General features: G+C 45.7%; 1 protein-coding gene across 1 annotated transcript in view; it reads right to left on the bottom strand.

The window, feature by feature from the left end:
• Positions 1-15427, bottom strand: part of b3glcta (beta 3-glucosyltransferase a) — a 65276-nt gene that overhangs the window by 27108 nt on the left and 22741 nt on the right. Inside the window, exons 3-6 of the mRNA XM_084448750.1 lie at positions 15096-15135; positions 8976-9085; positions 6514-6590; positions 5846-5957 (exon numbers count right to left, since the gene is read on the bottom strand). Of these exons, the coding sequence (XP_084304876.1) occupies positions 5846-5957; positions 6514-6590; positions 8976-9085; positions 15096-15135 (339 nt within the window). The remainder of the gene's footprint in view (positions 1-5845; positions 5958-6513; positions 6591-8975; positions 9086-15095; positions 15136-15427) is intronic.

The raw sequence follows: 15427 nt of genomic DNA on the forward strand, positions 1-15427 counted from the left end.
GATCCCATTCAGAGCTAGGGATGACAAACGAGAACGCTGTCATTTTTGTGGGAGCAGAAGCTCAGAGAACAGCTTTCACCCTCACACGGCTCCCCCATTATTCAGAAGCTGATGCCGCTCCGTGGCCAAGGCCGTTCTGTTACAAAAGCCAGAAGGCCTGGGTGTAACAACCACCTTGAACGGAAGCCAAAACATGTAGAGTTCCTCCTCGATGCGAGGGGGGGTGGCCACCGTCACTCCTCATCGCTGTCTGGAGGGAACCAACACCATGGTGAGAGAGCAAGGCATGCATGCATTGGTGATGGGGGGGGAGCCTATTTTGGGTGAGAAAAACCAGGCCATTCCTGCTGAAATTGGGATCTGTCTCTCACGACCTCTGTGTGTGTGGGACCGGTAGGATTACCCCTACTGGGCCTTGAGGTGTTAACAAATAGATTCATCCCCTCAGTTCCCACAAGGGAAAGTTAAATGGAGTCGGAGTTGGTTAAACAAACCTGACTTAGCAGATTTGCCAATCTGGGCAAAAGACAGAAGTGATAGAAGGTTTCTGAAGAAACTCACAGGGCCTCCAAAAGCCCAGCGTGGCCTGTGTTGAAACCTTCAGGTGAATGGCGCCTCTGTGTGAACTACAGAGTGGCCAATGAGTATGGGGATAAGATAGAGCCCCTGGTGGAGACCGGTCCACCATTTTCAGTGCCTTGAAACCTGAACACCAATGGGTTTCAGTCATGACACAAGGCTTAGCGTCCCTCTTGCAGAAGAGGTGCAACCAGGGACAGCTTTCAATATTGATGGAGATCAATATCAGTTCATTTGAACGCCAATTGGGTTTACACAGCTTCCCAAACACCTATCATCAGGTGTTGCGTAATCACCTACGCGAAATGTCTCCCATCACTTTCCACTTAAAGGGCAAGACTGCAAACATCCATGTAGTCAGTCGGTATGCACATGGCATGACTTTGGAGAGCGTTGGAAACAGAGAGGTTTCCTGTCAGCGTTTAGGGACGCCCATTAAGAAGGGAGAGTTGGTTAGGGAGCTCATGGAGGCCATCAGCCTGCCAAAAGGTGACAGTGATTAAGGTCAAAGGACACTCTCATGGAGTTTGAGTCGAGGTAACACTCATGGAGGCCTGTACCCCTCCCCCTCCCTCTCCGACGGCCGTGACACCACGCACGGCCCCCTCCTCTCAGCCCTCCTCTCGGCCTTCCTCTCAGCCCCCCCCATTTTTAGTTGTCCTTAAGGCGGCCCTGATACAGACTGAAGGTTTCAAAGACCGGTATATCAGGGGGTCCTTGAATGGGCGCAGACAACTTGACTTCCTCCTCAGTGCCTATCAGGAACTGACATTAAACTAACTAAACAGGAAGTGTGCATGCAGGGGGAGAGCCGATATGGGTAAAGAAAAGGCTTTGGGGCTTGATGTGCTGACACAAATTAATTAATCCCTTCAGTTTCAACAAAGGGAAAGTCAGATGGAATCTAAACCAGGTAACAAAACCTGATTTAGCAAATTTGCCAACCTGGGCAAAAGACAAAGTCCTTCAATATGTGGATGATATTCTCTTGGCCAGTGCGACTGAGTCAGAACACGAACATGACCTCAAAGTCCTGCTGACACATCTTTATGAGCAGGGCGACAAGGCCAGTCTGGGGAAAGCTCAGATTATGCAGGAACAGGTCATTTATTTAGGGCAGAGAATATCACAAGCAGCAGAACAGACATAGAGACATAGACACAGAGATACCATACTAGCCATTTGTCCTCAGCTCAACCTGCACCCCCGTATCAGATTGATACTGTCACTGACTACAAGGTGATGCAGTTAGAAACTGAGAGGGGGGGGGAAGGTGTGGACTTAGATGGAAAAATGGGGCAGATATGAACTCAGACGAGTGTGGCGACAAGGTCAGAAATTGGTTGCACCACAACGGTTGCTCCCTTATCTGGCAACACAGATTCACTTCACTGTTCTTATCATCCTCAGAGCAGTGGACTCAGACTGAAAGGATGAACCGTGTCATCAAAGAGAGACTCACCAAATACCACCAAGAAAAGGTGGCTTGGCCCGATGCGTTGAGTCTTGTGCTCTGCTCCATTCGAGCAACACACAATCGGGAAACTGGACTCATGCCAGTCAATGCAAGGTGGTTGCACCACCAGAGACAGAGTAGACTGAGTACACCTCAAAGCAAACACACCCTTGTAGTACTGCATCAGATAAATTGAAGAGCCAACCACTCCAGACTTAAAAACATCGGGTAGAATAGCGTTCAGGCTTAGCGCCCCAAAACTAGGGACAGCCGTGGCAGCTGTTGTTCGAGCAGAGTCCTTGAGCTAAAGAACCATCCGTCTAGCGGTGGGGGCCGACTCGGGATGAAGACGACAACTTAGAGAATTACGACGTAATGCTCTATACCTGTGCCCACTGCTCGGATGACTGTAGCGCTGCTAAAGGGACAGGAGAATGGGTGTTAAGACCGCAGGCAGGCTTAGAACGGACCTTCTCGGAGGGTCACAGTCTGGAGTGGAAAGGGGTTTTTTTTCTAGAAATTAATAATGCTAAAATTAAGAATTTTGTGAAACCATAATCTCTAGGTCTGGTCTGAATGAGAGAGTGAGTGAGAGATATATGCTGTTACAAACTGAGTTTTGGAATACATGATACTGTCGCCGTTTCTTGTGTTTTCCTGTGTTCACAGGTGGAGTTGGAGAGAAGTCTGGGCAGACCGCGGGTGCTGGAGCAAAAGGGAAGACAACACCATCGCGGGCGGAGCCACAGTCACGTGGACACTTGAACTTCCACACCACACCCCATATATCATAACCGTTTCCTCCTACATTTATAGCTTGCTGGTCGGGGACAGGACGCTAACTGGGGACAAGTCAATGCCAGCAATTGTGAAGTGTATGAGTTGTAGTTATACGGTGAATAAAACTCCACAGGTTACAATCGAGGTATACTCATTAAAATTGAAACAGAAGTGCGGTAGGACTGTGAAGCTGATTAATCAGTGGACAGGGAAAGCTACTAGCCAATGTGAATATAGGGACGTGTATTTTGTCAAAAAGGTTATTTATTTCTGGGTCGGGGCCACTCAGATCTGGAGTAATTTTCCTTTCACAGCAGAGATACACACAGCAATTAAAGATCATCTCTCAGGGAGAAGACACTTTGATTTCGAACTAACAGACTAGGTTTCAGGTTGCTATAATGAAGGGTTTGTGTTTTATCATCCTGTGGCTCTCCGTGGTTGGACTCACACAGTCAGCCGTGGAGAACCTTGCTTTGAAGTGGGCTTATGAGGTAGCTACGTCAGTGAGGAATGTTTCATCATGTTTTGTGTGTATGCAGATCCCAGACTCCCAAGCGAGTGGGGTGCCTCAGATGGCACACCCCTTTAACTTTACCCTAATGCGACGATACATCCACCGTCTCAGGCTATTGTCAGATGCAGAGCTGGAGAGAGGTATTGCTCAGGTGATGGTGTGGGATTCCTCTGTTGAGAGTTTTCCAGAAGACGAGGAGTTAGGACCACAAAAGTGGGCTCAGATCAGTTCACCAGTGCCGCTTCCGCAAAGGACGCAAGGTTATTTCTGTCTGCAGAGAGAGGGAGGAGCCGTGGTCGTAGGGCACAGCCAGTGTCTGCATACTAGGCTTTGTACTTCTCCGAAATGTGGAAGATGGATTTTGCGCACTTTGGAGGGCGTTTACTGGGTTTGTGGGGAGACGGCCTATTCGGTTTTACCAAGAAATTGGACGGGTTCCTGTTTCCTGGGGTTTACCTTGCCAGGGGTGGTTATTCACCGAGATTGGGAGTCAGCGTTGGCAGTACATGTTAAAGGGTGGGTCGGGGAAAGACCGATTCAACATTCAGACACCCGCCGTACTAGGAGAGAGGTTAAGGCGGGGTTTGTGGACGGCCTACTTTCGCAACATGGAGTGTGGGAGGATATTTTGCTTTTCTTTGCGCCGAGTGTGGGGGTCGAACTATTAGTGACGGACATTGAGAAACTTGCAGTGGCATTCGGAACGTTGGCCAACAGAACAACCAAGGCTTTGGGTTTGATTAATGAGGAGATGTCTGGTATGCGGAAGGCAGTGATTGAGAATCGTATGGGATTGGATTTGATATTTGCACAGGCAGGGGGCCTATGTAAGAAGTTAAATCGTACATGTTGTTTCACCATCGCAGATAATCGTATTCCGTTGCAGAATCAGATTGAACAGATCAGAGACATGACTAATTCTCTGCACATCAGCGAGGTGTCCCATTTCACAGATTTGTTTGGTTGGTTGCATGGCAATCCGCTCCTATCTTTCTTATTGCAGCTAGCGGCACCGTTTGTTGTGGGTGTGGTAATGATAGCGACCCTTGTTTATGCATCTCGTTGTCTTCTCAGCCGGGCATGTTCTACCGCGACGTCACATTCGTCCGCCCGTAGACCAATGATGAGAGGCCCATTACCGACAGGGGTTATGTAATAATGTGTAAGGAGTATCTGTATGAATGTCAGATTCATACAGAAAGTATTTTAGATTAAAGTGTTTAATCCTTCACTGTTTATCTTAAGCACGTTTTTCTGTTCAGTTATTCTTTTTCTTTCTGCATAATGGCTGTTCAGGTTTAGGTTTTGGATGACAACATTTCTCTTGATCATTATGATTCTGCGTGTTCACGTATAATCTTAGGGGGGATTGTTGAATATTGGTGATTTTCAGAGAAATGCCTCTGAGTATGGCTGTCGGCTTGAGTTTTCGGTAAGAAGTGCCCCTCTTCCATAGACTTATGAGATAAGGACAGCTCATGGCTGGTACACTCTGGGATAAACACCATTGTTGTGGTTAGAGATAAAGGCCTGGGCGCCGAGGCGGCGTAGGTTAACGGGACAAAGCAAGGCCACAGAAGAGACCAGAGAAACAGTCTTATCGGAGAAGAGACGAGGGAGGGGGGACACTCAAACCACATAAGAACGTTGCAGCGAGAGCAATGCTTTGATTTTGGGTTCCGACAGCATACAGAGAGGTCAACTGTACATTAGGCATGCCATCGTCTTTTGTATGAAAAACCTTCTGTAATAAATCGCTTTTGCTGAGGCTCAAATCCCGTGTTGGAGAGATTCATTTGAACACCTGAGAAAGGAGAAACTGGACTGTGTGGTACATATTAGAGATTGGGGGTCCGTCTTTTATCGGAAACAACAAAACACAACGCAGAGCTAATCAAGGACAATAATAAAAGACGAAGAGATTCATCACAAATAAACTTGCTTTGCCTTTCGTTACGGCCATGTTCATACAAGAACTGTCATCAGCTTGGTAGCTTTCGGTGGCGTCAAATTGCAGTTTGAGGTTGTAACATCAAAAAGTGTTTTAACTACTGTGGCTTGTGAACTTGCTGAGGCTTATCAGCAAGCACATACTATCCAAATTTAAGCTGCAAAACAGTATTTGAGAATTCTTGAAAATGACCTGTTTGTAGTACAGGCAGGTAATTTGAAATTCAAACAAACACCACAAACACCACAAATTAATGATGACGACAACAAAATACATGTACGCATTCAGTTGAACGGCAGATGTGTCATTTCAAACATTTCCATGATTGTTGGCACACAGTTAAAAGCAACCAGTTAATAAACCAGCAACACCTGGAAGCTGTGTTCTACAAGTGAGAAGCCACTCTCAAGCTCAGTGCTGTTGGTAAAATGCAATCATAACAGTGTTATCATGGTTGAAGAAAAGAGAAACTAGGCTGCAACACCATAATGTTCTTGTTTTCAGCCAAGAAATGTAGTTAAAACACACAGGTTTTGACTGCAAAAAGAGAGTATGCACTTACTTTTCTCTTGTCAAACTTCATGAGGACCTGAATAAGTTTGGTCAACTTCACTCTGGTTTCTTCCTCAAGGAAGACAATCCAGGAAGAGTTTTTCTCAAAGGTGGAAGATAAGCTGATGAGGCAAAACCGCTTGTCACCAGTTTGTACCCAAAGTTTGTACACTAAAATGGAGGTTAAATTCAAAAATGTCACGTGGACCTTGAAATCCTATTACATTACAGTCATTTAGCAGACACTTTGATCCAAAGCGACTAACAATAATTGCATTTAACGTAGGAAAAGCCAATGTACTACTACTTGCCAGAACTCACAAGTGCATCTCCTTTCTAAAACAAGTGACCAAGAGCATAATCTAGTGCTGAAGGCAAAGTGCAAGAATAGCAATCTCAAATACAATAGGTGCTTATTCATCTACAACTACAGTTTATCAAGTGTTGAGCGTGCAGGTTTCACTAGGTGAGTCATTTCTAATGCAAATTGTCAAATGAACATTCATATTTTTCTATCACTGCCTGCTCGACTCCGCATTTAGTTTAAGCTATTGACCCCAGTAGGTGGAGGCATCTCTCTGCTGTCAAGGTGAGACTGGATGGAGAGCACAAGCAGGAGGTCTTTGGTGGATCCTGATAATGGCTTTCTTTCAAGCCTGACAGCTCAGGAGCACTTACTGAGGCAGCAGAGGAAGAATGCTCCAGTCCCCCTCATTGTCTGACAGACTGTGGAGCAGGAGTACAGTAGGTAGATTCTGAAAGAGAAAAGCAAATGAGAGGAGGCCTGTTACTTTACAGCCATCCCGAGGAAAGGAAGATATGGAGAGAGCCATCCCTCTCCATCCCCATGACAGGTTTAAAATGAACATGCTAATGTAACAGAGAGACACAGTGCAGACAAAATACTGTCAAATGATTAATTGTATGATTGTGTCTTAAATCTGAATAAAATAATAGCCAATATGTATATGAGAAGCAAAATAGGATAAATAAACACAGACATATATCCACCGCTTTCTAACACATTTTGAGATGAATGTGCAACATCTGCCCCAATAAAACATTCTATAATCCTAACTTGTGAGGAATGGAGAGGGCATGTGAGGGTTGTCAGGGGCAGCCTGAGGTCTGTACTGTATACTGCATGTATAAAGACTCCCATCTCTCTACACTCAATTCGATTTGAGAGATGGGCCCTCTTCTGTGTCCAGTAAGCCAGCTCTATCCCTCAGCTGAGGCTGGCAATAAGCAATTATCTCGGACAACTTGTATCTTCAGGCTGTTAACATAATGAAGCTTAAAATGCAACACCCACCCTCCGGTCTTGACATTATCTTCAACGGCGCAGGCACCGAGACAAAAATGTAAAATGAGTAAAATGACGAGCTGCAGTGGCTACAGTTTCTTGCCACTCCAAGAAGTGGAGAGGAGTGACAATGCAAATAGAGTTTCTGTGATTCTTTTTTTTGGCCCATGTGCGCATGCTGACTCCTAATCAGGAGAGGAGAGCATTCTTGTGTTGACATGGTGACTGACTAACAGGACGCTGATTGCATTGTGACTCAGGAGAATATGAGGGTCAGGGACACCCTTCCACCTGCAGGAAGCTATACTTCTAATCATGGAGGAGACGCCGGAGGGCTTTGTCTCAACCTGCAGCCACCGTCTCCTATTCCTAGACGCAGATGAGCCTGTCTGTCTGTGTCACATCATCAAGGAAATGTACACACATCTCGCCAACACCAGTTCTGAGAGAAGCTCTGGGCAAGCTCAGGTCCGCTCAAATCCAATCATGTTGATTGCAGGAACTGTTTTTGTTGATTGCTTAAGGATCCCTGTGCTGCTCTAGAGACCTCCCAAAGGAGAGGATATAGCCCTGCTGAAGTTTCAGCACCTTTGAAAAAGAAAAAGTTAACCTGCTGCTGAGTTCACAGGTTTCATCACAGCTTATCTAGAGGTGAATGACCCGAGGAGCAAAAACTAGTCTCCGTGACCTTCAGAGAAATCTCTCTGAAATATAAAAGCATACACAATGAGGTGAATTCAACAACAAAGTACCAATGTGGAATGAAGGACCTGATTTTAGGATGTAACCCAGCCAGAGGTGATTCAAAACACTCGTTAACAAACATGAGGGCTCGTTTACGCAGCAGGTTTTGCGAGCTGCTAAGAGAGGAGGCGCACGGCATGGTCATCGACCGACACTATTCGCTGCCAAGCGAAAGAGCACAACAATCAGAGGGTGTTTCAAAATTAATTATGAATGTAACATGTCATGGTAGAGTATTTTGATGATGAATAGAAACATAATGTCACACTCAGGTGATCCTGACCTGAAAATGTTTTTACTGATGGCGTGACGGGGTAAAATATCCATGCGTGTGACACATAGACAACCAGCGGAAAAAGATACGAGGCTTTTGTATTTCAGAAATCATATTCTTCAAGTCAGAATAATGATTCAGTAAGCCAACAAATTGGAAAAAGACAATATGAGAGAGAGAGAGAGAGAGAGAGAGAGAGAGAGAGAAGACAGATGGCATGATAAACACAAAATAATTATGCAAATAATCCCGGACATCAAGGGCACTACCAGGCCATTCACATACACCAGACCATTCACATATACCAGACCATTCACATACACCAGACCATTCGCATTTACATAGAGAATGATGGAGTTCCACTGTTAGCCCATCTCTCTGGCTTTCTCCATACACAGGGCTTACAGCCTTTCCATCTTATGGCAAAGCAATACTGACACCATGTGGCGATGTATGACAACAGGCCAGATTTAATACAGTGAGGGTGTTGATAGTTTGTTGTTGAGTCCGAGGGTTAAGTATTTATTTGCAGTACAGATGTAGATGTTTAGAGGTGCCACTCAAGTTTCAGATTTTTCAGATTGTTATTTCTTATCTGTATCTATGTGTATGCGTGCGTGTGTGTGTGTGTAGTGTGTATGTGTATGTGTGTGTATGTATACATGTGTGTGTGTGTGTGTGTGTGTGTGTGTGTACGCGGCGTGTGTGTGTGTGTGTGTGTGTGTGTGTGTGTGTGTGTGTGCGGTGTGTGTGTATGCGTGTGTGTGTGTGTGTGACAGAGAGAGAGAGATCATAGTCACTGGGCAGCACTGTTACCTGTGTAAGGCTCTGGGCCTGTCGGAGCAGGTCTGCTCTCAGTCTCTCCGCCCGTCTTGCATGGAAGGAGTTACTCTGGCTTTGAATGACAAACGCTATCTCCCGCAGGTCTGCAACACACAGCACACAGTCACTGTCCCTCCATCACACAGTCACCGACAGGCTCAGGAATAGGAACAAACTCCAAATTGCCAATGACGGGTACCTCTATGGAGGGCATAGCCATGGTTACAATCCCATCAAGAACTAAAGTAATCTAGTCGGTAAATGTCAGATGCCAGACGGTGTAACTTTCCAGAATGATTTTCCGTCAGATGTGTTTGGGGTATGCAGTGGCATACTTTAACACAAAGGCTGCTGACCCAGCAAATAGTCCCGCTTTCTGCCTCCGGCTGAGTGATAGAGCAGTCTTGTAAAGATCATTGAGTATCCCCATGCATAATGAGTTAAGTTTAACAGAGAGCCGGTCAATAGCTTGGTGTAGGAGTTGAAAACTGCCTGTTTAACTACCTTGATGGTTCTCAGTGGAGTGTTCTGCCTCAGAGATTGTAGCAGCTTTACATCTCATGATTGTCATCTTTATAGGCCAATATAACAGGCCCAGTAATACAGTTTGGCTTCATGTAGAATCCATTTATAGAATAGTAATAATGGACCTCAATGACTAATCACATTGATTGCCATGGGTACCAGTGCTCATACTGTAATCCTCCCCTGCTCTCCTGTCTCTCACCACTAATACAATCGAAACCAAAATGGCTAAACAAAGGACTACGGTAGTGGGGGAAAAATGTAAGCAATTTTGTCCATCACACAGTTTAATGGAATGACAACCACTAACTAATCAAATCCTTTAAGCTGTCTTCCACGTGAGATCTTTATAGCACTTCCTTTGGAGGATTGTGTCAACATGGAGGCTTTTTCCCACTGGGCTGCAAAACAGCGGGCCGGTGGGCTGTGTTCAGCTGTGTTCATGTGCCGGAGACGGAGGAGGAAGCAGGATAGGAGCCAAGCTTTTTAAGTCATGATGAGCGAGACTAACAGTCCCTGCTCTAATGAGTTATGCAGCCCTATGGGTCCTGTGCGCAATCTAGCACTATTCTGGCCCCGAACAAACATGCTGCCTGCTGCCAATTCATTTTACTTAATCAGCTGCTTAAGTATTTGCACAGAATGTAGTCGCAAAGGAAGTATTACCTGTCATAAAGTATTACCATATTACAAGTGTTATATAGCTATAAATCTTTGTCAAATTGTGCTGAGTAACACTGGGACATCTTTCAAAACACAAACAAGTCACAGCAGCCATGGCAGCTCATCATCTTCTTTACAGAATGGTGGTGGGGAGAGAGAGAGAGAGAGAGAGAGAGAGAGAGAGAGAAGGACAAGTAAGCAAGACAGAGCAAAAGAGCAGAGAGAAAGAGGAGAGAGGGCAAGAAGGAGAGATGGGAAGAGAAACAGAGGAGAGAGAGAGAGAGATGGGGAGGTGAGGAAGAGAAACAGAGGACAGAGAGAGAGAGAGAGAGAGAGATGGGGAGGTGAGGAAGGAAGGAGCTGATATTGGGAGGATCGGATGTATCGCCACCTCTTCAATTACAGCACTTGAACTCATTCCCACACAGAGCTGTGATATTAGCGCTGGGGTCAGGGGTAAACACTGTATCAGTGTCATATCTTTTTAATTAAGTGTTAGTGTGGTCATCTCTGCCCGTCTTCCCTTATCACAAAGCGCCCATTGATCTCCAGGCTCGGGCAAAATGAGGGGGGTTTTACCTGCGAAACCTCAACATGTCCGTCTCCTAGACATTCTCCTCTGAGAGCAGCTTAGATACGCTATATACAGAATGTGTTTCGTACCATCACACAACCTCTAGACATCCCTCTGCTGAGTGTGTGTCCCTCTGCTGAGTGTATGTGTGTGTGTGTACTAACAGGGGATCTGTAAGTATAGGGTTAGTCTGTCAGCTTTTGGTGTCTTTTCACACCCTTCAGACACCTGATACTGCTAAGTACAGCAATAACAACAGCTGCAGGGGACTGGTGCAGGCATCAGATAAGCAGCATGCCAATCTCTCATTGTGTAGATAACACGCACCGGATGTCAAAGCAGGAGAGAATACAAAAAAGAAGAAACTAATTAAGAGTGAATTCACTGGCCGGGACTCCGCACTAATGGGTTTCGATTAATCATCAAATAACGGAGTGCAATCGGGGAAAAGGAGAAATCCTGTTACATTCTCCCTTCTCTCCTAATCACCATCACTCCCTGTCCTCTTCCCTCCGGGAACAATCGGCTTTGTACGTTCTAATGCCCCGCTGCCCAACGCCGGCCATCCCGGGCAGAGTAAGCAATCGATAAATCTATTGAATTACAGAGCAAAGATTTCAAACGGCAACTCCTATGCCAGAACACTTCTCAATGACAAACGGTGGGTTCTGTGACACCTCTCGGGTGGGGGTGGAACCGCGGTGGGTGAGAGAGGAGCTGGTGGGGGAGATAGTTCCGGAACCCTGGGTCATGCCAGCGACAGATCATTTTATTTCGCCGGGACTGTTGTCTGATCGCAGCGCGAAAAAACATATGAGTCCGGTGTTCCTTTATCTCCTCTCACCTGCTCTGTATTCCTCAGAGGGGCCTCGCTGTAGATAAAAAGGTCTCGCTGCCCTGAGATATATTGGCTGAAATGAGACACAGGAGAATACTACTCCTCCCTGCTTTTCTCATCACAGGAGCCAAGCTTTCCAAACCTCGGTTCAATGGTGATCTCTGTGAGGAGTCAGTGCCATTAGTCTGTGTGAAGGGGGATGAGAAAAATAGAACGACATGCCAGAAAAAGGCAAATGTGTTACAGTGCAGTATGCATGTACGTATGTATGCATGTATGTACTGTGTGTGTGTGTGTGTGTGTGTGTGTGTGCGCATGTCTGTGCCTGCGGTGCTGTCATTGAGTCACAAATCAATGCCGACACTCACTCAGAGCGGGGTTATAGGGGTGAGGGGGCAGTGGCGTATGTCACCTCTGGCAACTCCTGTAGCCCTGTCACCTCCCTCAGCGTCACAGAACAGGTGCGGGGGAGTCATCGAAACTGTCACTTAACCCCTCACTACAGCCCCAGGCTCTCTCGCACACACGCACATACACACACACACACACATGCACGCACGCACACGCACGCACGCACACACGCACACTCACACTCACACTCGCGCAGGCATGGCAGCAGAACTAGGAAGAAAGACAAAATATGAAAGTGGGTCTTTGACTAGCTGTGTGACAGCAAGTTATTTAGCCCCATAGGAAATTCAGTTAGGGATGCTGATTGCACAATTGCAATGACAAAAGTTTGTTTGAAAAATGACACCTTCGACTGCAGCTCCGCAAGTAAGGCCATTACGTTGTTGCGGAGAACAATCAAGCTGTCATTGCAGATGGGGAGCTCTCCATCTCCCGCAATCAGCAGAGACTGGGGAGGATGTCAGCAGCTCATCTTCATAAGCGGCAGACCGGCGTCCTTGCCCGGCTGCTGATTGTGTTGGTGTAAAAAAAAACAAAAAAACTTGTTCCGATGACTCACATCAATGCCCACTGCCCCCCCCCCCCCCCCCCTCCGTCTCCGTTAAAATCCACTCCCATCTCAAACTCCTGGTCATGTCTAACTCACAGAACAGCATAGAGCTGCAGTGTCCTGGGCAAACCATCCAGGACCGTCACACCAGATAGCGACACAATTGAAAAGCAATACCTCTGGGGTGGGGTGGGGGGGGGGGGGGGGGGGGGTTCTATCCAGAAGTACAAATTCAATGAAACCAACTTTTGGTTTGTTAGGAGTTCGATTCAGTCATTTGGAATATAATTTATATTCAACCAGGTTAATCTGCTGTGCCACCAGTCTCTGCTGTACAGTAAGCGAACAGATTTCCTCTCAGCCTCCCTCTCAAATTCATCCAGACTTTTAAATTGCACTGCATAGAGATCAATAGAAAACACAAGTGTTTAACTCTCAGCTTGCGGCTGTAAAGGTCAGTGACATAAATATCTGTGATTTGGAGAGGAGAAAACGAGAGCTTGTAGACAGAGAGAGGGAAACATAGCTGGAGGAAGTGACTGAGAGAAAGAGAGAGAGAGAGAGAGAGAGAATCTACTCCCCACTACAGGAAAAAGAATTAGCTCATTACAATTCTTTCAGAGTAATGGGCACAAAAAAAGCCTGGCTGGATTCAACACCTGAAGTTCGTAAAGGGTCTTCAGACTAGTCTGATTACACTCATTATAAATGCTACAGTCCGTGTCTCTGTGGACGACTCTGGTGGAGACTAATGAGTGTTGAAGGCAGCCTCAAACCCCTTCTTTGCATCAATAATTCAGGATCCACTGGGAAGTCAGTTTTAACAGATTCCAAATCCTCAACCCCATGATCTGCCTTTAAAAAGCACACACACAGAGACAATGGGTATACTCGACATGGATCTTCCCACCACACAGATGCCGCATGTTTGTGCATTGCTGAGGAGAGGAGGGCACAGAGGGAGGACTGTGTGTGCGGGAGGATTAACCTTCCTCCGTGTTTTCCACGTTTCCATAGGGAGGTGTGAGTGCTGCTATCTTGATCTAGTAAATAAACCGCCGGTCAGTCAAGTTCAGAGAAAACCCAGAAAGAGTGGGTGGCTGTTGCCCGGCTCGGCAGGCAGTATACACGATTCTCCTCTGGTGAGATACACACTGATGAGCACTCTTGACAAGTGCAGCACTCCCACGGTGCTTTGATGAAGATATATACATCTAGGCCATCGCAAAATGACTATCTTAAGCTGCTACATCTTTTAATAGAGAGCTGTTACTGTGCAGTTCGGCCTCTGTCAGCATGTTGGGAGCTACCGGGAAGACCTCTCATGGCCTGGCTTGTAGCCATGGATATCATACTGCTGCAGGAATGACTAGAATGAATAGCTTGCCAATGCTTAGCCACACCTAATTATCTTCATGGCTGTAATCAGATTTTTAATACCACTAGACACTAGATTTATACATAATACATACATGCATAATACGTCTAGATATGCATGTTTATGTGACAATATTTAACCATACATTTTGTACACCTTCTTTTGAGGTCCCTTAGTGCAGATTCAGTGCCTGCGGTAGAGTTCTCTCTGAAGAAAATGAACACACTCCTCATAGCCTGCAGCTACTGTTGGAGCTATACCATGTCCAATCCACAAACAATATTCTCTGCTCAGGCTAGCTTTGTGTCCCCGGCGTGGCAAAAGGAATTGCCATGGCGCTGCCAGAGAGCTCGATTTATTCAGATAACTGTCTGTGTGCGATTCCTCTGTTAAGGTGCCAAATTAAGGCATTATAAACTTGTTTTTGCAGGCCTTTGTTTCCCAGGAGACCCAGTTGAATGAACATCCGGCAAATGTCCAGAGAGAAGGCTCCCAATTCCTCTGCAGGCTGCCCAAAATCACTCCAAGACAGAGCACTCTGCAATTGTGCAAGTTCTCTCATGCATGAAAGGTGAAACTTCAGATCTTCCAACTCGCTCTACTTATGAGATTCTGCCATCAAATCAATAAGGGGGGGCCAGTCATGAGGATAAGTGTAGAGCTAGATTTAAGCTTTCAAGAGGCTTTTGCACCACAATGTTTGTCTTTAATAAGACATCAGACAGAGAACTTTTCAATCAGCTCGATTCATTAAAGTAGTAACCGGACTGATATTAACAGTTTAACTGGTGAGCATGCACACTACAGTATAGGGTATGGCCTCTTCTCGCTTGGGTGAATTAAAATATTGAGACAGAGGATGCAGTATGATACATCGGTACAGTATGAATCCTCAGTGATCTGTTCATTCCATCAAGTGTCATGCTGTATTACTTATTTGCATTGATGCTTCTGAATATTAAACACGGTATCACACTCCAAACTGCGACCCAAATGAATTAGCATCAGCCTTGAAGACAGACACTGTCTTGATTTATTGTGGAAGGACGGAGCTTTACCAAATGTAAAATATAAATGCAAGGGACAGCACTGCTTTTAATTGGTTTGTCTAATTGCTAACATTAAAAGTAATTGTTATTCATATCTGGCTGCTGAAAGAAAACAGGGAGACTCACCCAGTTGGCTGTCATATATGGCTTCCACATTGTCTTGGCTCTGAAAAGACAGACAGAACAATCATTTCATAAGATTGACTGATAAAACCACCCAGCAGCTACAAGCGCCCTTCTTTTCATATGACACACCGAAAACTAATTATGTTCATACATGCACCATGCTCCATCACAGAAAGGTACAAGCCAAATGGCGTTTTTTGGGTCTAATGGGAGGATTAAGCAGTAAAACTAAGATATAAATCGCAAAACAGTAACTCCACTTCCCCAATTCCACCTAAATTACTAAATTTCTCTTTAAGCGATGCCAAGTGTAGGAACCCCTATGGGTTATT

This window comes from Borostomias antarcticus (assembly GCF_949987555.1).
Source record: "Borostomias antarcticus genome assembly, chromosome: 1".
Classification (NCBI taxonomy): Eukaryota; Metazoa; Chordata; class Actinopteri; order Stomiiformes; family Stomiidae; genus Borostomias; species Borostomias antarcticus.